Here is a 25,845-nt window from a genome sequence, read left to right as displayed (position 1 = left end):
GCTTCTCCATGCATTTTTAAGGCTGTTATTCCATTTATTACCCATGATAACATCTCAAGGGAACCTGAAAAAGTAGGTGTCTTTGAAGATTCAACAAAATTTGCTTGTGTTGGACATGGAAGAAAGATCAGTGCTTCCCTTGAGGGGGGACATGACAGTAGCTTCTCAACCCTTTGTAGGTCCCAGGGGACCCACATGGAAGAGCAACATGTGCTCATAATGTCCCAGCTCCAGGACAGTCTTCTTTCAGGCCTGTATCATCACAGATGCCAGAGAACACAACCAAAGGACAGTCAGCCCATGGTAAAAAGCATCCTTCACCTGGAGAGGGAGCTGCTCTCCACCTGATCCAACCCTGAATTGTGCTCTACAAAGGTTACTTTTGAGAATTTAAGTTATAAAGCAGCTCGGGTATTGCAATGTCAAAGAGAAAGCTCTAGTTTCAGACTTTGTAAAGAGAGTTGGGTGGTGATGAGGGGAGAATTAAGGCAGAGAGCTGGAATAGGGTTGGTTTTGTCTTATTATGATCCTTTAATCATATTCCTTAAAAATGAAAGATTTATGGTGTGAGTGACTTAAAATGTGTTAATTGAACCACTTAGTGGCTGCAAATCCCTAAACATTTTTCACCTGTCAGTTCCTGTTTTCCTCTTTCAGTCTATCTACAAATGCTTTCCAAGTGAGTGTTAACCCCTTGTTAACACCATCAGACTTCATTGGGACAGAATGCTTAGCTTGATCTTTGCTGTGCCAGACCTAATGGACATGCTTTTGGGCACAGAAACCCTTCATTTTTCTCCATCTATATTGATTGATCTGATAAAACATTACCTCTCTCTGCAAACCTGACACTTCTTACGTCCTTAGACCTATCACGTCTCAAACAGAACTGTTGAACTCGGTCCTTTATATTTTTCTACCTACTCAGTAATTCCTAATTTTCATCATCTCGGGTGATTCCTTTTTTGACAAGATATAGTTACATGATTATCTTCTTCATAGTTCAGCTTGTAATACCCAGCTCTCTTTTGCCAGTCAGATGTGGATCTCATGTTTCCCTAGCATGGAGCATCCATCTTCTAACCAGCCAAGGTGGTACCAGCACGTCTGCCTTTCTCTAGGACCCTCTACCTGCTGAAGCTGCCTGATGTACTCTCAAAGCCATCCAGATAGAAGACTGGTTTCTCTAAGATTTGGCCCTGGGCTGTATTCTTCCTGCTTTTGTGTGATGGCTAAACTTACAGATTACTTTTTTTTTTCCTTAAGCTCCTTGAAGCCCTGACTTGAGTGGAGATAAGATGGCAGGGGAAACAGATTTGAACCAATAAATGTCTAGTGCAGTGTCTACCCCCCTGACATTAGTTGGAGACTGCTCCCAGCCCAGAGCCTCGCTGTTGTAGCTCTAGGGCTCTAAACCGCTTTTGCTTCTGTCAGTGACCAACAGCTCTGCCTGGAAACAAGGCTTCAGATGTCAGACATGGTTATCTCTGGATTGCTGCAAACTTCAGTTCGCAGTCCTGACGGGCAGTGCCTGCCAGCTTCATTTGGTCCTCAGGGAGCCACTTAGGCCTTTCTGAATGAGGCTTCTAGTAAATCATAGACTGTCATGACCTGCTTTTCTGTGTGGGTGCCTAACAGTAGTAGAGGTGGCTTAATGATAGTTCCTTGCTGATGCGTTTGTGGACAGTCCTTCTACCCACGAGGGCTGAGGACACTAATATTTTCTAGTTAATGATGTATCGTGGAAGAGGCGAAACCAGGGAAAGCATTGCCTGACCTGTATCACCTCAAGCATCCTCTTAGCAGCTACTGGTTGAAGATGATGATTTGCATTTGGTGAATAAAACTTTTTAAGTTTCTGAATGCAAAGTTTTAAAAAAAAGGGATGCTGTTATAAGAAGGAAATGTGCAAGTCTGTGAACAGACTATAGGCAGACAGAGGTGCACACAGGGAGAGGTGTTTGACAGGTTGAAATCGGTGTCATCAAATGTCCCTCTGTTCTGGCCATTCTAAAGAAAGCTCCCAGCAATCCAGTGGGGAAAGCGTGTCCTGAAGGTTATCTCCTAGCATTATGCAGCGGTGTGAGAGCTTGCAGAAAGCTGCTCCTCTTGGATGCCTTTGTCTCATTTCTGTAAATTACAGGTTAACTTGTGCAGACAGAGGAAGTCAGAGCTGGAAGTCTTTTGGATCACTCAGTGAAGTTTCCTGCTGTTGCAAGCACCAATAACATGTTATTCCTTCCTCATATTTCTTCAAATTTGTCTTAAAAACCAGTTGAGTTTCTTGCCTCCCATTATTTGTCTAATCCAGAACCTCAGATAAGCTTGTTGATTCCATGTCGCTGAAGAGTGGTGAGCTATGGTTAGTGGTTGGTATGCATAGTCCCTCTACAGTTAGAAAACTCACACCTTAAGTAAGTTGAGTTTGACTGTAATGAGGAGCAGAACACCAATGCTGCTTGCTGTTATTTAACTGAAAAATAAGTGTTTATATTTAACTACCTTAAAAAAGGAAAAGGATTTTCCTCCTCCTGTGTGTAAATTCCGAAGGAAAACAGAATGCAAGTGTATAGTAGAACCAGTAATTTGACAAGGTATAATGCTTCTAAGTCAGTATTCATGTACCTACATCATATTTTAATGTGTAGCTGCACTGATCAAAGCAGTACTAAAAAGTTACAGAATCATGGACTTCTAGTTTATATTGTTGGTTAAAAATTATCCCCAAGTCTACCATAATCTAGTTATCTGTGTCAGAGATGTTTGACCTGCACGAATTGGATCTGTCAGTTCAGCTTCTGCTACATGCATCACAGTTGATACCAACTGGCATGCTTTTGTGCCAGATGGTCCAAAAATTGGTGAACAAGTATTACAAATTTTCTTACCTCTGTCACATTTTTGGGGAGTCAGAGTGGAGGCATAGTGCCAGAATGCTACGAATGTGGCTTGGCAGTGTCTCTGCTCTTGTTTTGTCTGCTGATGGTTAGAGTTTGTCAGTGGAATTGTCATTTAGTTTTGCACGGCCACTTAATTCAGTTTAAAATATAAACCTGTGCGATATATTTTGCAGCTCTCAATCAGAAACATCTCCTAAAAACTGCCTATAGCAAGCAAACTGCTGTTTCCTTCTGGATAGGAAGGGGGGAGGGAGGGAGTCTTTCTGCATTTACACAAAGCTGGAAGTAGTTTCTCAGAAATCAAACTTTCATTTGCACATAGATAAATGTATAGAAAATTACATATGTGCCAGAGGAGAATTTGATTTACCATCCATGCAGCTATGTGTTTTACATATATAGCTTCCGTTAAGTAGTTATCTTTATGGTAATAATAATAGTAGCTATGGGTAAGAGGCTAAGAAGTCAAACCCTGAGCTCTCTGTGACAATTTGTGTGGAATACAATAGCAAAACAATTGCAGTGTTAGAGATGAATACATTTAAAAAAAAAAAAAGCCAAACCCTAACACTTCCTATTGAGGGGGGCAATATCACTTAAGCTAATAAAGCTTTTCTTTTAGTTTGTAGAGGAAGGTTTGTTGTATTTCTGGTGGGTTTTGGTTTTGTCCTTGCCTGAGAGTTTCAGTGGGGTAGCTTGATCAAATGCCGCGTGCTTTGCGAAGACACTAATTGCCTGACATATTGCAAGAGTGATTTTTGTGTTGTAAGGTATGATTTAATGTAAGACTGACTGGGGCTCTTCTTTTTAAGCTGTATCAGCTGGAGTAGTTACCACAAGAACCTGCTAGCCAGCAGTGACTATGAAGGCACCGTCATCCTTTGGGATGGATTCACGGGACAAAGATCCAAGGTCTACCAGGTAACATGCAATCAATGAGCAACACTTTCCCACACCACGGACCACGTCGGAGGAGCAGTATTCAGTCTGAGGTTCTGCTTCTAGTTCAGCAATAGACTTTTCCATTCCACAGGGTGAAATAGATGCTCCTCCTGTTTGGTAAATGTCTCATCCGCACAGCTTTATTGAGCTGTAGTCCTCTGAGGGAGGCAGCTATATCTTCTTGTCACAGGCATGAGGCAGCTGACGTTTTCTTGCTGCTGCTTTCAGGCAGGGAATCTGGGAATCTGCATGGGGAGAAAGAGTTTCTAGAAGTTGTTTGTCTCACTTTCCTTTAGAAATCTCTGTCTCCCCATACCAATTTCACTTCAGTCTTTGTCAAGAGGCTTTTGTAAAATCCTGCAGTGATTGCTGCTGCAGGTGCTCGTAAAGCAGAAGAGCAAAATGCAGACTTAAGTGACGAGGCTGGGAGAACGGATCAGTAGGCAGAACCCTTCCTGATACAGTCCTGTGCTCAGCAGAGCAGTGTATGCATGCAAGTGGGCTGAGCTCAACAGCGAGACCTGTTTTGGAAGAAGTTTCTGGCATTTTGTCTTTTTGTGCAATTTGAACATTGTGTTTCTATGTAATGGATTCTGAGAGGCTTGTGATCAGAACAAGTTGCTTGGAAGAGAGGTTGTTCCATTTGGGGAGAGACTGAAAGTGGTGCAGGCTGTTCTGTAGGTAGCATAGTACATTGAAACTGCTCAGTGATAATGAATGAACTGCAGACTGGCCTTCATTTCCCCCATCTTGACAGCTCAACATAAGTTTTAATTCCTATTTAAGCCTTTGTTTACTTTTTCATTGTGTTTTGGCCATTTTGTAATGCTTGTTTTCACTAATCCTTTGCATATCTCAATTAAAAAGATATTATACTGGACAAAATAAATCTTGTCTCTTCTTCTCTCAGATATATTTTGCATTTTTTTATGAGGCTGAATAATGAACCTAGAGAGGACCAGCTGTTGCTTATGTTAAAACAAACTCATTTTGCTTCCTATCAGATTACTTGAATTTTTTATTTGGATTTGCATAGAAGCATGCATACTGACATCTGCTTTGCATGTATTAGAAATCCTTTAGTGACTTTGTCCTGGTGAGCTTTTCATGTCATCATTTTGCAAGTCTGTGTGAAGGCTTTAAACAAAGGGTTTGATTGAATTTCTGATTTCTTTCAATGCAGTGTTTTGCTTCCACGTGGGATGTGCCAGCATAGCAAATACAGCTCTTCTGTGTTTTGGGAAAGTGTGCAGTCTTGTAAGAATATTTGTTTGAGTGGAAGAACATAGGATTAGACACCAGAAGTTTTGTTTAATAACTCAACAGGAAGGTGAGGGTTTCCTAGACTTTCAGAGAGGAGGTGTTTGAAATGGCTTTGAATGGGCATCTTATTGGTATTGGGAAATATAACTGTGATCTACTAGAATAAGCAGCAGCACACAGCGGAACCACAGCCAGTACAAACTGTGCTGCAAAACCGGGTCTTTAATATATATTTCCTGAAGTTATTATTTTTTTTCTTTCAAGTAAAAAAAAAAAGTCCGTTTTAGGTTTTAAAATTGCCATTCTGTTTTCTGCTTTCAGTCTAGCATACTGTTGTAAGCATTGGTCTGATTGGGCGAAAACATATTTTTTGAGAAACTCCTAAACACAGTAAGCTTCTCTGTCCAGGACTCTGCTGACAATTTATACCAAACAGCACATGTTTTTTCTTTTACTATTTTATCAGATTACAGCTCACTACCTTGCAATATTTTTCTTGTTTCTCTAAACAGGAGCATGAGAAAAGGTGCTGGAGTGTTGACTTTAACTTGATGGACCCAAAGCTATTGGCTTCAGGCTCTGATGATGCCAAAGGTATTATTCTTTTTCAGTAGCTGTGCAGAAGGCATACACTCTGTGTATTCCCTTTGAGGAACAAAAATGTGATATTTCAAGTAGCTGATTCCTCAACTGCCTTCCGTAATGTAGTTGACAGTAATGTGTCAAGGTATTACTGAACTGTTGGGATCTTAGAGAAGCAGAGGCTTTGTTTGGATTAAGATTTCTTGGTGCAATGTTCACATTTTTTGGGTAATACGCTCTCTACTAGCATTTTCCAGGACACTAAACAAAGCAAAATGTGTTTTAACATTAGTTAAGCCTGGTGAGTTAAAGCCTTGGGGCCTTTCAAAAAAGCAGCATGTATTTATATTTCAAAAACAAGGTTGTTGGGGGAAAATCGTGAGTTAAAAATGCCTCCTGCAGTTTTACCTGTAGCTCTGAGTGTTGAAGAGTGTGCACACCAAGCAGCTTCCTGCTTTCCCAGTGTGCAGTGTGTTTCTTGGAACATAACAGAGTCAGATGGTGGACTGAATGGGAGTGTTGAGAGCAACTCCCAGCTTTGCACACTCCAGGGTCCATTTGACAAAGGGCTTTTGGAGAACCCTTAAGACAAGCCCTTTCCCAACATACTGGTAGAAAAATGTTCCTCTTCTAAGAAGTAATAGAAAACTTCTAAAGAAAAGGATAGCACTGAGCAATATGTAGTGTTCTTCATCCCTAATGAACAAGATTTTATCTCTAATATGTTTACAATATCAAATTGGAGTTATTAAGCAGCAAGAACTTTAGAGTTCCTTTCATAGTCAGTGGGGATCAGCCCTCCCAGATGGGCTGATACAGCTCTGGACAGAGCTCTTTGTGATTTGCTTTCAAATGATAAATTAAGTTTTCATAAACATTAAACCTTGCAAGCCACTCCCCCCTCTAAAATACTTTTAAATTCTGTTTCAAAAGAAAGCTGTATTGGTGTTCCTCAATTAGTGTTCCCTGCCCCTCCTCCCCACTTTTTGGTGGAAGTCAAGAGTGTTTTCTGTGTGCTTAAGTGCAGCAGGAGTGAACATTCACCTTGTAAATTATCAGCCTCTTCATCACGTTGCTCCCTACTCATGCTATGCATTTGAAAAAGCTTATCTGCCAGGTAGACATGCATTTATTAGCATGTTAACAAGTTGTCCAGTTTTGCAAAGCCAGCTGCAAGCAGAGCTCCTGTCCCTAGTTGAACAGTTCACTTTTTCAGTAATGGTCTCTAAAAGTGTAGTGTTTACTTAGAAATTATTGTAGTAAAGTCTGCAGATCTACGTAACTTGCATTTCAACTCACAAATGTCTTTTGAAGGTGTATTGGGGTTTTGGTGAATAAAACTGGGCTGGAACATTTTATTCTTTACTTCTACCATAATATGCCTGTGATTTGCATATGTAACAAGCCCATTAGAGACAAATGGAGTCCTGTGTCGAAATGTTTGAAATAAGCACAGAAGTCTTTAAGGTACAGAGCAACAGTAGCAAATGTCCAACTTAAAGTTATAGTGTCCATCTTCCGTTTCAGTGATCACATTGAAAGGGTTAAATGTGAGGAAAAGGTAATACCTATGAGTGTCCTAACTCAAACCTGCCTAACTTAAATTTTTGTCCTTCTGCTTATGTTCTTGAGTGTTTGGTTGAGTCCTGGCCAGCTTTGGGTACATAGTAATACATGTTTGGCCAGGTACAGCATCTGGTGGGAAAGCCAAGAGCTGTGTACCCTTCCTGTCCTCTCTTCTGTGCTTGTGTGAGGCCACGCTGGGCTTTCTAACAAGAACTCTTAATGCTGATAGATATTGGTGTGACCAGAGCAATTGGAGCTAATCTCACCATGCTTATCCAGAAAGCATGGGTATAACATTTTCCTGTCAAGCGATCAGGACAAGCCAGCAAAAAAGTGACAGCTTTGCCAGTTCTTCCTGCTTGCCTGTGTATCTGCCTGTCTCTTCTCGTTCTTTTCAAGTTGGAAGCTAATTTTTAAAGCAGTTGTTATGCTCGGTAGGCATGTATTGGAGAAGGAGCTTTTAGATGCAAAATCCTACCATCAGTGCTTCACAGCTGTCTCTGCCAGGGCTCAGGCACAGCAAAGGGGGCGGCAATGAATGGAGTGCTATTGGGGATAAAATGATTTTGATACAATTAGAAACAGCATCCTTGGGTCTCAGGTCCTGCATTGTCCTCGTCATTAGATGAAGATCATCCAGGATGCTTATTTGTGGAAGATCTTGTCTACTTTAATAGCAGATAACGAGAGCGTAAAAGTATTATTTTATTTGAAGTAACTACTGTGTGTATGAAAACCTCTCTTTTATCTACAGTTGTCATGCCCTCCCCTTTTAAAGGGGCAAAGGTAGTTGCATATGTCTATAGGGACCCAAAGATGTACACCAGCTAGACAGCAGTGAGCAAAATAAGTGTTTACTTGTGCTGCAAGCAGCTTGGGGAAACAGCACAGTCTTAATTTCAGTTCTTTTATGCATGTAGCAATGGCAGGAGCTGTGATTCTCATGTAAGTAAGAAAGGGTGAATTTTTGCTATTAAAGCAGAAAAGATTATTTCATTCTGTGAAGGCAAAATGATGCTATCAAAGTGCCAGGATAGGGCTGGAGCTAGTGCTCTTAGCTAATGACTTACAGCTGCTTCTCAACCCAACATCCCTGTCTGCTCTGTATTGGGAATGTAGTTTAATGGCCATGGTAAAGTTAGCAGATGAGATAGAGCAAAATATTTTGTGATGCCCTGTGGGTAGAATTTAAGTCTCCAGTGTGGTAGAGATCTGTTTTCGAGTGATGAAGCATTTGTTCTCTGCTCTGGGGTTGTTTTTGAAGCTCAAGGGCTAACAAGCAGTATTGACAAATTCAGCTGAAGGAAGAGTCCTGGATTTATGTCCTTTCTGTGAGTTGTAGTCCCTGCACTATTTCCTGGCTTAAAATGGAGAGGTGGAGCAGAACAGGAGCACCTGAGATCTCTGAACCATAGCAAGAGGTTACCTTTCATTGTCGCATGGCAAGGAGGAATGCAAGCATCTGTTTCATTACATGTAAGGAAAGTAATTTCTATGCTGCCTTGGTAAGTGAGACCATGGATGCTAATCCTACAGCTATTTTTTGTAGTGTCCCTTAATTCAGTAGGACAAAGCAGATTTGCAGGGTTGGCTTCATGAAACAGAAGCATGGCCTTTTAGCAAGGGAACTAACTTGAGAAATGCAGATCAGATTTTCCTCCCCAGCTTTGTAGAGGACTTCCAGAGGATTGTTTGGGGCTTTATTTTCAGTGATACTTAGCTCCTTCAGCTTCTGCTGACTTTAACTGGAAGTATGGGTGTTTATTGCTCTTAAATTATCAGGTTGAACTTTCAGTTTGCTCATTTTCCTGGCTAAAAGAAGTTCGATAATTTCCTGGAGATTTGTGGGGTGGTTGGATTCAACTGGGAATACCTTGAAAGGTCAAGATGATGTTGGTAGTTAAAATACCAACCAAAAGATCTGTCTGGCTGTGTCTTATGCAAGGAGGAATACCCCGTGGTCATTGCCTGCTAACAGTCATCAGTTTACATCATCCTCCTGACCTGCACAAGGCAGTGGATCAAAAATTTTGCCTGGCAGGACAATTCAGCAGCTTCCTTCTTTCCTAGGGATTCTTAAATCTTTGCAAATGAGTTTTCTGGTAGCAGTAGCCTATTCCTGGTTTACAGCTTTTTCGGAGTAACAGCAGCCTCTCCACCACATGACCAGATAAGAGTTTCAAGAATGACAGGCTGGATGAAATATCCTTACTATAATTGTACCAACTGTTTACATCAACACCTTTAGCTATTGTAGTACAGGCTTCTGCCTCTTTTAGTCAGTGTTTAGACACAGAACTGATGTACAGAAAATTAATTTATAAACTTACACATTTGGTGTAAAGCTCCAACCAAATAAAAAATATCTTGAAAAGACCTAAACATTTTAAACTGAAAAAGCTGTTCTGGAGGCATCTTCCTACTTGTTTGGTGAGAGGTAGACATTTGGCCGCATAGAGTTGTCTCTCTTAGCAGCTGCAAAATTAGGAAACATATGCTTTGAGAACACGTGTTTTAGGAATAGTCAATCTCAGATGGTTGATTGTCTCATCAGCACAATTCTAGGTGTTATCAAGACATCTGTACATTGTGTAATTACTGCCTCAACCTCAGCAAAATTGCTGAAAGCTACAGCAAATAAACTCTACCCTTATGAATTATGCTTTATTAACCTGTCAGTTCTTTTTAAAAAATAATGGGCAGTTCCAGGTAAAACTTGACATGTTTCATTATGTGGTGTTATATGTCGCATATATCCTTTTTTATGGCACTGACTAAGATATAATTGGAGCCCAGCGTATTCCACAGCAGTTAGATCACAGAAATTGCAGACTCTAATCTGTGTCTGTCAGTTGTAACGAATATTATGATGGCTTTGAACACACAGGTTGACTCCTCACCAGATTAAATGGCTCAGCTTATGACCTGAAAACTTGAATGAAAAAAAGGAGCCAAGTTGAAACTGAGCCCTCATTTAGCTTTTGCTACAAAACTGAGACCAGATGGCCATTTGTTTATTAGAGGTGGTGTCAAGGAGAGACTTGGCCGCTTTGGATACAACTTTAAATATTGATACCTGGTTGGAAGGCTTCAAGACAAGCCTGTGTGGCTTTAGTACTAGATTTGGGCAGAACATCACTCTGAACTATGAGATCATGTAACCTCCCTGCACACCTCAAGTTAAAGCGATATTGTCTGCCAACAGTGTCCTCTTGTAATCATGGTATTATTTGCTTCCTATACCATCTCATCCATAAACTTCGTGTCCTTTACTGCCACTGCAACTTAGACTGTACGTGTCCTGGTGTCTGTTCATTAAAGCAAAATGCTAATGTCTTACTGTTTTGCAAAATCATCTTTGCTGGCTCCATTCCCCTTCCCGCCCCCAAGTGCAAAACACAATGGAGGAGGTATATCATCCAGTCTCACTTGGGAGAAGAGAGCATCTTAAGCCATGCTTACAAAGCTGTTGGTTTCATTTTGAAATGTATCTCAGTGTTTAGGATGAATATTATAGCTCTAGTAAATGACAATGGATTTATTTCTGAAAACCAGCAACAGGGTGGGTGCTGTTTTAATTTAATTTTACATAATGCTTTTATGCAAATACAGTATGCATCAGTGTTTATATTTCTGGTGTGTGTGTGTGCTGCTTTAGAATGGTTCCAGGCAGCTGTCAGATACCCACGGAGTGCTGTATTTAAAATGATTCCTTGGTGTGCTCTGAGCAGTATGTATTTTCTTTGTGCTTGAAGCAGTTCTCCTAGGTATGGTCAGAAATAGTGCAGTCTTGTTGCTTTTCATTGCTTGCCATACTATTAAAAAGTAAGTGCGCTAGAACAACCCTGCCCATGTTCCCCTCCTTTTCCTTGACCATCTAAAACATCTTGTAATCCGTGTGGAAGCCTTGCTTCTCCTTCAAAGCTCCTGGGAAAGACTGACCAAGAGGTGATACAGAGGACTCCTCAGAGAGTGGGGGGACATACCATAAGACTGCTTACATCATGTATTAACCACAGTGGGTAACAAGATTCCTGTTCTTTTGCTGGTTTTGCTCACTTCACCTCCAAAGGAGCTTTCCGTAAAAAGATAGCAGAGGACCCACTGGCCACAGACCTAAAGAAGCCCAGGCTCTCATGGGGAGCTGTTTAGGGGATTAAGCCTTCATGTAGCTCTTGCATGTTCAAACATTGGCTTCAGCATGCTCTGCTTCCTGCCTCAGCATGTTGGTCATGATACTCTAGTACAGTGCAACCCACTCACCAAGAAAAGGGGGAAGGGAGAACATTTAAGTCTTATTTTCTGCCTTGTAGGCATCAACGGGGCTTGATGCCAATGTGCTGCCCTTTCATCTGCATCAAGCACAAAGTGTTACATCTCTAGCTTTTAATAGTAAGATTGGCTCTGCGGGGAGCAGCTGGCATGCTTCATCTTTAAGGTTGAATGGTACTTCAAGTGTTTGTGGAGGGTGGGGAAAGCTTTATCTTGAAAAGCTGCTGGTGTTTTCTGTTGGTCATCCTGTGAAGCACTGAAGTGAGTACTTGGAGGAAGAGCTCATTCTGTACCATGAAGTTTAATCAATGTTCACATGGTAGTATTGTAGAACAGTAGAGTTCCTTGTACCAAGGGAATATTTCATCATAGGAAGCCAGCACACTGATTTGTTTCCTGTCCATGCCAGTTTCTCAAGAATAAAACAAGTTGTTCTCATGCACTGTGCTCAAGCATACAATTAGGTATATTTATTCTGTTCAAAGCAATTCTGCCGTGGAGCTTGGAGTTCTTGCATCCCAGCTAAGGGACAAGGAACAAAAAGGATGCGAGCTTTCTTGCTCTTGGTTATATGAATCTACACTCCAGTAGCCTTAAACGCTCTGATTCTAACATGTGGTTAGTCACCTGCTCTGATGTTCTCAGCCATGCGAGATGTGGACTTTCAGCATCTCCTGTGTGTATGGAGGTGGGCAGAATATTTACAGTGCGCATTTGAGAATGTTCTCAAGCTTACCAGCCATTAGCAGCAACTGACCCTTTATAATCACTAACATCTTGGCAAATGAGGCTTTTCAGAATCTTATTTATGAAATAACTAGATATTATGCATTTCAAATGAGGTTGATTGTTTTTGTTTACTTATTTTGGTTTTTCTCTTTCTCTAGTGAAGCTGTGGTCTACCAACTTGGACAACTCAGTAGCAAGCATCGAGGCCAAGGCTAATGTGTGTTGTGTCAAATTCAGCCCGTCTTCTAGGTATCACCTAGCTTTTGGCTGTGCAGGTAGGTAAAAGGGGTTTGGGGCAAAGAGATACTTTTTCTTCCTTACTTTTTCTTCCTTACTTTTTCTTGCTCCCCCCGAAGATGTGAGGTTGGCTACTCTGCCCAGGACTGAGGTGCCTTTCCAGTTAAAATGCCTCTGAGTAAGACTTTTCAAGTGTGCAGTCACCCAAAAGATATCATGATACCCAAGTGTCAACTTCATGCTGCAGTCTGACTTTTTAATTTGGGTGCCTCTATCAGAGATAAAAGCTCACGAAAGGCTGTCGCCTGGTGTGTTTATTGAGATCACTAAGGCAACCAGGCAAAGCTCAGCTTTGAGAGTCTCATAGCAAAGTTAATGTGTTAACATGGTGATAGTTGTTCTTTCTGATTTATAGCATTGCTCTATAAATACTACAAAGCCATACTGGGAATTTTAACTGGTTTTACCTGAGGTGTGCTGTAAAACAGTGGTTCTGCGTGTTTGCCGTAACTGCAACTACAGTCCCCATGGGTGGGCTTATGTTTTCCTAGGTTGGGCAAAGATTGCTGTTAATGTTGGGGGGTTTTTTTGTTTTGGGTTTCTTTTTTTTTTAGTAGTTAGTGGGGAAGGCACAATGAGCCTTTTATTCACTTAGATTAAATAGTTCTTGGTGATAGTACAAAGATTTGAGAGCAGAGTGGGTATTGCTTTGGGAGGAAACTGTATCATGCTATGCATGCAGCAACTGAAACTCAGAGATACCTATAAATGTTTAACCAACTCTGCATTTTCTTTCTCCTTGGGGAGTTCTAATGCGCTTCTAACTAGATGTTATGATGACATTTGCTGTCTCTGGACTTCAGGAGATATGCTGATCATTCTTGCAACCACTGGTTTGCCATTTCATTTAGGTGTTCCCATTTCAAGGCTGGTTCTACTTCAATTGTGACTCTTAGGAGGAAAAAATAAATTTGCATTTTGATACACTGCAAAAAATGGATTCAAGTTGCAGTGTAAAATATTGACTTGCTTGACAGGCATCTTGCTGAAGTTTAGTGAATTACATGCAAGAATAGAATTGAATTACAATATCTACTAGCAGCATTGGAATGAAAGGAGGTATCTGTGAAAAGCTCTAGGGAAAGGTGAGAGCACCAGCTTCAAATGGATCAGCCACTGATTAAAATAGATATGTAAAAGCACCCTGAAACAGCATTCTTCCTGATAAATCAGTAACTGGGATTCCTTTCCACCTGAAAGGCAGGCAGGGGAATGAGGCACAGTTAAATCTATGAAGGCTTTTGGAGCTGTAGGGCATGTGGGATGGAAGCAGATAGGAGTGTCTCTATCCCTGCACTCAGGTCTAACAAACTACAACGGACTCATATTCAACAAGTGTGTTTGGAAAAGAAGCGTTAGCGAGCACTAGGAGTTATATGGAGGTTTTAAATGACGTGTGCATTTTTATGATTTAGAGAATACTGAGGGGTAAAATGGTACTTGTACTGGAGAACAAGACGTAGGAGGGAGAGAAGATAAAATTTTAAAAGTGTTTACATCTGCTTGATGCTTGGTAATTGAGTCACTAAATAAAAATTAAAATGGATATTTAACTATGATTGCTGAAACAATTACATAGAGTAATTGAATTGATGGGAACTACTTCCTACAAAGGAATTTTAATTGATCTTTCAGCCATAAATACATGTGGAAAAATGGCATATGAAATTAAAAGAAATACTGGAGTCTGGAAAGATGTTCTTTCTGAACTCCTTAAAAAAAAATCAGAGCGAAGAAATTAGTTACTGTCTACTTAGTCCATATAGTAAAACAGTCCTGTTTAATGTGTTACGATGGAGACAAAGGTTTTTCTCCTTTATCGGTTTCAGCTAGTGTTGTTTAATAACTTCATTTAGTCTATGGAAAAAGCAGTCTAACTTCTAAATAGCATGATTTGTCATGTGGCCTATAAAATTAATAAACGAAGAGTCAAAGATGGTTTTCTTGAGTAGTATTTAAAAAAAAAAAAAAAAAGGCGGACTGGGCGCACTGACTTTGCCATTCCTGTTTGCCCTATAGTAGGAATAAAGATAAGCAATTCAAAACACTAAACACCAATTCAGTGACCAGTGTAGTGGACAACTTTAGAAAGCTGTCCTAGCTCTGCCTTGGCTTGTTCACATGCTAAGAGGATATTCAGTTTTGAAAATTGCTTCAATTACCATTGACTAAATCACTGAGCGAGAGAGCCAAGACTTCCTTTGTACAGTATTTAGGCAGAAGTGCTGCTCCTGTATGTAACTTCTTGTTTTATTTGTTGATTTGATGGAACTTAATGCTATATATGTGTCTATGTTTGTGTGTATATATATTTATAGTTTAAGACTTTGAGATAAGCAATTGATGAAATGGGAGGAGCAAAAGTATTGGTACTTAAAATTTGAGATAAAAGGAGGAAGTAAATTGATTTAATATACCATTATTAAACATACATGTTTCAGTTCCCCCCCTTCCTCTGTATGCAGAATAGCTTGCAAGCTAGCATGACTTGCTTTAGCAATGCAATTTTGACTGCAAGTCTAAATTTTTTCAGTGTTAATGTTTTGAAATTATGATATTTTTTTCAATTTTCATTTCCTGTTTTTTTTTCTTGAGGATCTTTGCCACCTATCCATACAGCTGAAACACCTTTTCATAAGGTCTTGTTCTTTCATAGCTGGCTTAAGGAAACATTTTCCTCTGCCCTTGACAAATGCATCTTGTCCACTTGCATGCATCTATTCAGAATGACTCTTTGAAGTGGGTTTTCCTAATCAGATGCTTCAACTAGATCAGCATCTCTGAATCTCTGTGCTGGTTCCCACTTTGCATTCTCCACAGAAATAGCATGGCTACCTTAAAGTCCTTTCTACCCTGTTTCCAGTTTTACGTATCCCTTCTCATTTGCTTGACTGTTGGTTTGCCTCTGCCCATGATGCTATATTGTACACCGGTAAGATATTCAGAGAGGTACCTTTGTGCTTTCTATCACTTTCTCCAATTTTAGAAGAACTCTCTTTTACAGAAAAGTAGGAAGGAAGATACTTAAAAGTTGCATAGAGATCTGTCAACACATGGCATGAATTCTGTGAGCTGATGCAGCAGCCTATTGAAATGGTCTCATTGCCTTGTTGTTCCTTGTGTGGCTTCATTCTGCTGAGGGCCTCTGGTTCTCAAACCCCAGGCACTTTTTGGGTGGGGATGTCACTTCTGCATGTCCAGTGCTGAGTGTGATGGCAGCCTGGCCATCATCTGGGTCCCTCAGCCATACTGCTGTGTAGATAGCCACAGTCACATACCCGCAGCTTCAGGGCTCTCTAGGGAATCCTGAACCAGAGATCTTGGTTTAAAAAAAATGTTTTCACCTGGACCCAGTTTGCATACTGTATTGCCAAATAAAAGGAGTGAACTGAAGAACTGTGGTGATGGATTTTGAGGCAAGGTCAGGCTGCAAACCCTGTGGCACAGTGAGCGAAACGGGAGTTATTGCACCAGCAGCTTTGACTGTGTTTTTCTCCTTGATGAGATTATGTTGACTCTGCTAGACTGCTTGTTGCTGTTTGTATTGTACTGCTCCTCCTTTGTGGAGAGCATCCCTTTGCCCCTTGTGCCGAGTTCCTCTGCAGGTCCCTGCCCATTATTGGCAGCAGCAGGAGAATGCGAAGCACCTGCTTTGAACAATGTCCCCTGACGAGGACATGATGTGGGTTGGAATTGGGATTTGTGTGAATTTCTTGGTCAAACCCTCTGTTTCAGTAAACACAAGTAGTAATAATGGAAGGAGTTGCTGTGATGCTTTGTTTTGGATGTAGCCATGGTCAAAAGTGTTGTTAGACTGTGTACCTCCATATGGAGCACTCTCAGTAGAGGGAACGGGGTTGGCTTCAGATGCCATAGAAAACCATGCTTTAGTTGCCACTATAGAAGCAAATCCCAGGATTACCATCTAATATGGATGACATATATGTTTCTTTTCTGGGCTCTTCACTCTGAAAGCTTTTAGACGACCAAAAGATCACTGTGGTAGCTTAAAACAGAACAAATGAGCAATAAACTGGAAATAGAGCCTATACAAGAGAGAAATGAGTATTTGGTTTAGGAAATAATTCTCTTAAAATCAGACAGGCACTTCAGGTGAGAGGGAAGCTAGCGTGTCTGGCTGCAGCCTGATAAAATCTGTTGCAGCGGAGAGGGCACATAAAGAAAAAAATCCCCTTTGTCTGTTACTTTAATAAAATATTCTATTTGCATGCTTACTGAGTTGAAACATTGGGCAGTATAAACTGTAATCACTGCCGAATACAAAATCAGGTAATTTTGTGGTCTTTTCCTCTTTTTAAAAATAGATAGGGTTTTATCCTGAAATTAGCTATATAAATCATGACTGAAGTTATTATTGTTCTGCCTTGGCAATAGCACTGATGCCCTCAACCCATATATTTTCTAGCAGTACTGTTTCCCAGCTTTAAAAAAAAGAAGAAAAAAAAAAAAAAGGCTGAAAATGCATGCAGTTTGCAGCTTGAATGTCCAAGTTGTGCAGTCTGGGTGAGATCAGACTGTCTGCTAACCCTAGTGAGCTAAGTGTAGCTATTGATAGTAGCGATGCTTTATTCCCAGCATGTTGTAATACTGTCAGCAGCTACCACTGACCTTTCATTTCCCATATATTATGCAGAGATCATGTCATCAAAACTTCAGATTCCAGAGTTCTTACATTGGACGCATCATCTTCTCACATGCTATATTTTTTCCCTGTAGGACCTGCAAATCTAGCAGGTTGGATTGGGGGATGAGAGGGGCTCCTCAGGGATGCAGGACAGAGAGACTACCTGCTCTCTAGGACCTTCACAAAATAAGTGGAAGCAGCAGACAAGTACAGATGGGCAGAGGAAAGCAACAGAACAGCTGCAATGTGGTCAGAGTTTAAGGTTTTGCTAGGTTAGTTTTAACCTTGATCAGGTCCCTAAACTGCTTCACTGCATTGTCACAAACTCTTGACAGTATGGCTTCAAGATTAAGTGACCAGGGCAGGCAAAACATGGGGCAATGCTGATTTATGTTGGTTTTACTACTTACAGCCTCAGAGTTTGAGACTACCTGCATTGGGGATACCATACTCCCTCCTCAACTTTGCCAGTTTTGCTTTTCCGTCTCTTCATACATACTGGCAATTGTGTGGCCAAAACTGAATTGCCTTTTTTCTGGATCAGCTCATACCCTGATCATGGAGCACCAGTGCCAGCCCCGGACAGGCTTTTGGCAGTCTGAATTGAGATTAGCATTAGTTAACACAGGGCAAATCCTCAGTGAACTTGAGGTCTCCTCCTAGTGCTAAGGTTTCTCCCCTTTCTTGCCTGCTTTGTCTCTCTCCCTTACTCCCTTCCCCACTTGTACAGAGACACTGAGCAAGAACACATCCCAAGAAAGTGCTTTGACTTCGATGATGGTTTTGCCCTTCCCAAGCAGGTTTTGTATGCTATTTAAAGATCTTTCCTGTGCACCATCTTCAGCATTACAGAATGGCATCGTATTCTGGCTTTGATTGCTGCCACCTTTCTTTCATTGTTGAACGGCCGCAAAACTAACGATACCGATCCACAGCATCCAGCATACTGAAGGACTCCTGTTACTATGTCAACAGCTTTGTTTTCATTTGCAACTATTTACCCACCCCTTAAGATCTCTGCATCGCCCTGATGCACTTACAGTTCAAGGTCACATGTGGCTCCTTTATCAGCATTGTTCAATTTTGCTACTATACCTGGTATCCAAGCGGGACCGCTTTGGAGACCATCTTTGTCCAGTGAAATACTGATTTTCCTGCTGCAGTAACTGGAGCGGTGATTTCTCTTTTCCAAACATCTCTCTGTAGAGCTAGCCTTTCGTGCTGCCTCAGATCTGGGTGACTTGCCTGGCTTGTCACTCAGCTCAGAAGAATGATGTGATATTAATGACCAAAAAGGCAATGTGCCTTTTTGGAAGAGAATTAATGTTTTCCAGCTGAAAGCAAGGTCTTACCTTAATAGATTCTCATGGGTAAGTACTCTGCTCTATTGAAAGCCTGCAGTGACTCAGAAAGAATCTATTTGTGCTAATATATGACATGTTTAGGGTGGAGTTAGGCAGCTTCTTTGGGCTTAAGCTACAAGATTACCTTCGGCATATGAATTCAGCACAGTATTCAAAGGCACAGACAAAGGTTAGGCATTTCTTTCACGCCTGTGGAAAAGTTCACAGCAGTGCTCAAAATTCAGCCTTATGAAATCGGTATGGCATGCAGCAGTCCAGGACTTGCCCGTTACTTGTATTGGACTTTACCTGCAGGGTGTCTTTTCTTTATGTGGGTATTCGATAATCTTCCTCTAGTCCATGATCTCTGAGGTTAGTGGCAGGTGAAGTAGGGGACAGGGCCCATGTTTTGGAAGTGCACACTTGTCACCTTATTTAAACTCATTCCAGAACTCCACTGCAAAGGTTTCATTTGTTGTAACCTTTGAAAGCATCTACAGCACTTCAGTCAGTTGAGGGTCATTTGGAGGAATCTATTTTTCACGAGTGGGGTTGTGACCATATTTCTGTCCCAACAGTACTTATTGTGGGGGAAGCACTGAGCTTAGTGGGATTGTTTAGTTTAGAACACCATCCTGAAGGTTTGACTTAAAATTATCCCACTTCATGGATGCTGGGATGTAAATAAAAGTGAAATATCAAACCATACCTTCTGCTGTCCTGGTGAAGACAATCTTTCTGGCACTGGTAGGTAAACCACTGGTAGGTAGATCATATTCTGCTTTTGCTCAGGACTGACAAGCAGGAGAACTGCAGCTATGCCGTGTTATTTAAACCTGTGATTTTTGCAGCAAAGCTGACTTGCCTGTATCTACACATCGGAGATGCTACCAGATCAGCCAGGCACTGTACAGTGTCTTCCTGCCCTGCGGCAGCTGCTTCCTAGGAAACCATGAAGGGACATGAAACCATTCATAGGTGTGCAAGGCATGTTGTATGTGCAAATTTCACATAAGCTTCAGAGTTTAAAAGCTTATATAAGTTCTTTACTTGCACAGAAAAAATAGCCCCTGACTTGTTTTGGATAAAGCATTTGCAATGAGTAGTAAGGAACAATATAGAGACCTATTGGGAGTTTCCTAGCTTTATCCCAGAGGTCATCACACTTCAGTTACAAGTGAATGAATAAAATGAATTTGAAAAGCTTCATTTGATTTTCTGGAGAAAAGGATGTGTCTGTCACTAGCAGAAATGAGCGTGCTAATTGTTTGCTTAAATATTCTTTTCCTGAACATTTTGTCTTACGACTGGCGTAGAAGTCATTTAGTCAATGTTACAAAATTCAAATTAAAATTGAAATGAGCCTTGAAATTCAGGATCAGATAGGCAATTCCAAGATTCATCTTTTCCTCAGAATGCCAAATTGCTCTTGCTACTAGCTGTTGCTGTATGCCTTAGTTTAATCCTTTCCAACATCTGCAGTTTCCAAAACTGCAGTTTTTCTGGTAGCTAGTTTAAAGGAATTGCTCATTGGAATGACATCCTTTGTAATGGCTTCCTGTGTTATCTCCTGTTCAGACTGTTGTGTAGATTAACTGTCCCAGCCTTTTATTTGGGTACTGTGCACATTTGGACTTTTATAACATACGTTACTTTTTCCATACAAAGTGGTGAAGATTGCCACATTGCATAGGAAAATCTGTAACTTGGGAATGCAGTGTGGGCTCTCATTTTGAAGGCATCTTTTCATAGTATCTGAGCATGTAAGCATTGCATGAGTTTTTAAGAGAAGAGTTTTTGAACATTTGGGCTAGGTTCCTCTAAGGAGGCCACATTAGCCATTTGAATCTCAAGAAGATGATAAAAATTAAGACTGTAGATGTGTGTACAAATCTAGTCACTCTTCACATGACTTACTTCATTGCCTAGCTAGAGCGTACATTGCTTCTTTTCCACATTGGGTACCTATGTATCATCATGTGCTTTCCTGTGCTTATTTCCTTGTCTGCATAATCCACCATACATTTGGGGGTTTGGTTTAAACATTCTTATCTGAAGCTTGAATATTAGTGATTGTGGCACTATATTTAATACCCATCATCTCTTCCAGTGGAGTCTGCTTTGAGGGCAGTTTAGTTAATGAATTGGACCACCGTCTCCAGAACCTAGTGGAAGAAGGCTTATATCTATTCAGGCTACTGAAGTAAAATGTCGTTCTGGACCAAAATCGGATTTGACTGGTAATTTGGCAAACTCAGGCCCTCAACTGTGTATTGTAATGCATATGGCAGCAGCCTGCTCTTTCGCTAGAGCCACTTTGACTGCTCTGAAGCCTGTTTGGTTCTTTTTGTATGATGTTTGCTGATATGACAAAACCCTTAAAGCTGTTGCTTCATAAATGCTCTCCTGAAATCTTAGGGAGGATATTCCTTTTCTCATATTTACCTTTCTTAATGTCTCAAGCCCTTATCTACGTGATCTTGGTCTCTTAGAGCATGTGGTCCCTGGGAGTCTGACTGCTGCCCTTTCCCTCCATCACAGCACCATGACCTGCAGCACCTTGAGTCATTCAAGAACTAGGGCTGTCATGGGTTTGCAGTAAGAACAAATGCTGTGTGCAGTAAGTATCTTGAATCAGGAGAGATCTGTTCAGTGAATGAGGTAGTACTTTTGGCTTTGGTAGGTGTTTCCAACAGCCATTGTACAAGTAAGGCCCCTGGTGCTCATGTGAGGACTTTCAGATCTTCAGAGATGTAGCCCATTTTTAGACAGCATGGGTTGAAGCACCTTTTACTATAAAATGACTGTTCTTCACATGTTCTGGGTGTATTAAAACTCATTTTGGACGTTGGCCTATGTGCACTAGTGCATGTAGAGTTGCACGTTACATAGTCAAGGCGAGAAGTTGGATTAAGAGTCTGAACAGTACATAATTATTTTTTGTCTTTCAGACATAAAGGATGAATTCTTCCAAAATCTGAAGGTTGTTACTGCTATTGTCTTCATTGGTTTTGTAACATTAGTAAATCTTATGTGTGCTGAATATTTTGTTTCTCCAACAGTATGACACAAGGCAATCTTTGAATTGCACAAAGACCAGCTATCCCTTATTCCTGTGAGAAATCTCTGTAGCTCTTTAAAACCATAAAGGTCACAGTTTCAAAGGAGTTCTAGAGCAATCTGTTTTGCTTCCCCCACCCATCAGAGCCCTTTTCTCAACTGATTAAGATCTCTAATGTGTTATGTCTCCTCCTTCTCTTTTTAATATGAGACAAGTTATTTAGAGTGGAGGTTTTATGGGCTGCTGTGTCAAAAGCTTTAGACAAGTCAGTAAAAAATGTCCTCAGTGTGTAAAGACCATTATCCATAACCCAGCAAATGTCATCTGTAACTTCAAGCCATAGGGAATCTGTTGAATACAAAGGTTAAAAACCCAGTTGGCAGTTCCGTCAAGGCTGCTGTTCCCTTCGTGTGTTCAGCAGAGGGAGATATAGATCTTTAGTGAAATGCTAGTGTTGATATACATTTAAAAAAAAAAAAAAAGTACATTTGCTGTTAGTAAGAGATGAAAATCACTGGCTGAAGCAGGGTATAGTCTTCCCTGCAGAGCACTGTCAAAATATTTCAAGTGCTAACCTGAAACCCTCTGCTATCACATCCCTGAGCCTTTTCTTGGTTGGAGGAGAGGTAGAAAGTGCTTATTGTGCTGTTGGTTTTGCCAAGAGATTAAACTAAGACTACCAGATGTGTTTAATCTAACGCCAGCTGTCTTTAATTCAGTTTTCATGGAGTGGACTTTTCTCATGTTGCTTCCTTTGTCATCCAATCTGCTAAACAGAACACTGTTAGGCATTCTTCTCTTCTCAAAGCTGTGCTCTTCCTACATTTAAATGAAAACCTGAACTGGATTTGTGTTGGATTCTCTAAATATGATTCTTTTGGAGGCTGGATTTGTATTGGACTCCCTAAATACAATTTTTGGAGGCTATTGCCAATCATCTGTATTGCAGTGTAGGAAAATGAGATTGAGTTGTCATCCCCAAATACCCATGTGCCTTTCTCTGCTTCAGAAACTTTCTTTCATCTCCTTGCTAACATCACAGGCTCTGTGACTTCCTCACTTAAAAGGTTGGGTGGGGTTTTGTTTTTGGTTTTTTTAAGATTTTGCCCCCAGCAAAATAAATCATACAGACCTTGCTTAATATTGTATAGTCTTCAGAGCATGCTGTAAGGGAAGAGGACATGGGGTAGGCTTTGACCTGCAGGGAAAACATCTATTGAATGCTTTTCCAAAGTTCAGTCCCTTTTTGGGTGGCTGTTGAATGTTTGACACCTATGAAGACATGGTGTGCGGGAGCTCCCTGGGAGCCTGGTACAACGGTGTGAGAGCACTTGTCTAGACGGAACTCCGATAGCAAACATGAATGAAGTACCACATCCCAAATCATCTTAGGCACACACATGAAATGCAAAATAAGGGCTTTGTTCCAGTTCGCTGCTGTGGACCAGAGTGTTGCTTCTAGAAAAGATTGCTGAGACTCCCCCAGGACAACAGAAAATGGTTATTCAGGGAAAAACTGTTCCTTTACTGCAAAGGGAACTAGTAAGTAAAAAGAAGAGGAAAAAGCAAATACATCAAATGGGTATTTTTGTCTTAGTTGTAGAAACAAAGTACTTGCAATTTCTGCTGGAACAGAAAATTGTGAATACAAAGCCATATCCAGCAAACATTTTAATGTGCCTTTAACAATGGCTGTTGGGATAAAATTTTCCTGGTTTATTGGGGGTTTTTTTGAAGGGAAGGTATAGGCAGGAAAAAAAATAATATCAGTTAGCTTTACCTTGCTGCAGTGTTCTACAGGGAGATGTTTGTTGGGGTGAAATGGATTTATTTCTGCTCTCTCCTCCTCATGTGATTTGTCATGCTGCAAGTGGAAAACAGCACACTGCATTCTTCAGCAAAATGTTCTGGATAGTTTTGTCTGTCAAAGGTTTTTTGCTTCAGGCTGTATCAAACCCATTTTTAATCTCATTCCTTACAGTAAGGGAAATGGTTTGTAAAGAGGGCACTGATGTCAACTCACTGTTGTCGATATTATCTAATTTCTTCTTAAGAAAATTCTTGCGCTAATTTTTGGTGCAGGGCTTTGTTCGCTTGAATTCAAGTCCACTTTGTTTCCTGTCCCTAATGCATTGTCGTCTTTTCTCTTTTCCCAAAGCATCTATTTCCTTTATGTAGTAGAAACTGTCACACTCTCTTCTCTCCCTGAAATGGCTTGTGATAGGCCGAAGCCTGCACTGATCATATCCCATCCCGGTATTACTCTTGTCAAGTGAAATAAATGTCTTTATAGTATTTCATTGGCTGGAAGGCTTCCTCACTGTTCTCTGTTGAATGCCCAGATGCCACCTTGCATTTCTATTGCTATAATAAAGACCCTTTTTTCCCACTACATTTTCTTCTGCCCTGGAAGAGACCCAAGATTAAAAATAGTCTTTTTGTGGTCCCTGCATGAAGGCTGACCTGTCCTGTTGAGTTGAATTATTCCCAAAGGTGGAGTGTTCACCTGTCGTGTGTCCCCAGTCTTCTTTCTAGAGCAAGACCCACATATGGATGTTCAAACTTCAGCTAATCTCCACCCTAAACTTTTGAACAAAGCTGCCTCAGTCACATGAAGATCTCCAAGTGCTGCTGTTTGGTATTGGAGGCCTGGCAGCAGTTAAAGTTCAGCATTTCTCCATTTTCTTTTTCACTAGTAAGAAAAAGAAAAAAAAAGAATTAAAGGAGAACTAAGGTTGTATGGCAGTGCTTCATGCCACCCCCGTCATGTGGGAGGAGGCAAGCAAAACCTGAAAGATCTGAGAAGCCAGAAGCTTGTGCAGGAAAACACAGCCTAAACATTAATGCTGTAGTGCTGAGCGGTGGGCTAATGCCTTTCCTTTCTTATATCAATAGCAAATAGCTTAAGCAAATATGGATTAAAAAAAATTTCTCCCTAATCCTTTGACATAAGAGCACTTTTCAAGGCAGCTAAGATGAGGGAAGAGTTTCCAGACTTTTTTTCTTTGGAAAAGCCTAGAGCTTGACTGAGTAGGTCCCTTGAACACACTTATTTAACTTCGAAGTTGAATCCAACTTTGTAGTTGTCCCTTCCTTGAGTGGGAAGTCAGACTGGCTGGATTCCAGAGGTCCCTTTCAGTTTACATTATTCTATGACTTTCAGGGCCCTTGAGCAAAAATGGATTTCAGACAAAAGCTGCACTCTGCGTAGGATTAAGTTTCAGTTTGGGCTTCCTCATAATTAAATCCTGAATTGTCTTCTGACCAGCCTTTGATGGTATCACTGCCTTTGTGGGGAGGCTCTGTTTCCTGGTGTGGAGGTATGTAGAAGATCTACTGGAGAGGTTCCGCTTCCTTAGTAATAGTTTTTTAGTTAGTCTGTAAGTAAGTATGCAGCTTGTTAGACGGCTTCGAGGTCAAGAGAGTGCTGAGGCTTTTGTAGGTCTCCTCTCAAATTAAAGGAAATCTATTTTAAAGCGTTTTATCTTTAAGGTTTGGGTTCTGATGGCAGCTGTCTGTCTTCTCTCAGGCTTTTGAGAAAGAGCAGCACTTGTTTACCTAGCCCTTGTTGAGGTTTCTGTAAGGACCGAGGCATCTAATGTGCCAAGTCATCTTTGGTGTACTGCAATACCGTACACTGTAGTACAGTGTACTGCTGTTGATTTGAGTTTATTTTTAAATCAAGCTGTTGTCCCTTTTTATCTCCTTCTTCTTTCTCCTCACTAACGGAAGAAGAAAAGTTTTTAACGGTGAAAACTGAGGTTGTATGTGAGCTTACTAATTCTGTTTCCATTTTTAGTCTAGCCAAAGGCTTTACCTCTGACAATGCAAGGGTTTTTTTAATAGGAAGAAATCACACCAAGCCTGGCTGAAAAAGAGATTTTTGGTTAACCCATCTTGATGTTAAAGTTCTGTTCTACTGCTTATTTATCTGTGTTCAACAAAAATTCATTAAGGTGGCTTGCCCTCTCCTTCATGGCATGCCTTTTTAAGAGAATGACAACGTGTACTTTCCTTTCACCCAGAGGCACTTGAAACACAAGCTTTGGTTTGAACCACTGGGCTCTGGACACTTGAAGGCATAAGGATATGATTATATTTTCCTGCTAAACAAGTTGCCTAGATACAATTCTAGGTAGCTTTGAAGGCTTCATTCTGTCCACTCTGTGCGCTGAGTAATCTTGCTTACGCTTGGTATAAAGAGGAGAAGCAAGTGAAAGGAAAGAGCAATTTCTGTAGGTAGAT

General features: G+C 40.8%; 1 protein-coding gene across 4 annotated transcripts in view; it reads left to right on the top strand.

Moving 5' to 3' along the window:
- The window catches only part of COP1 (COP1 E3 ubiquitin ligase), a 130,706-nt gene that overhangs the window by 60,245 nt on the left and 44,616 nt on the right, over window positions 1-25,845 (top strand). For all 4 annotated transcript variants that reach the window (XM_049807615.1, XM_049807614.1, XM_049807613.1 and 1 more), the window contains 3 exons: window positions 3,713-3,821; window positions 5,618-5,699; window positions 12,413-12,529. In XM_049807615.1, coding sequence (XP_049663572.1) covers window positions 3,713-3,821; window positions 5,618-5,699; window positions 12,413-12,529 — 308 coding nt within the window. The remainder of the gene's footprint in view (window positions 1-3,712; window positions 3,822-5,617; window positions 5,700-12,412; window positions 12,530-25,845) is intronic.

This window comes from Accipiter gentilis, chromosome 8 (genome assembly GCF_929443795.1).
Source record: "Accipiter gentilis chromosome 8, bAccGen1.1, whole genome shotgun sequence".
Lineage (NCBI taxonomy): Eukaryota > Metazoa > Chordata > Aves > Accipitriformes > Accipitridae > Astur > Astur gentilis.
The sequence above is the reverse complement of the archived record's forward strand: the minus strand, read 5'-3'. Positions and strand labels throughout refer to the sequence as shown.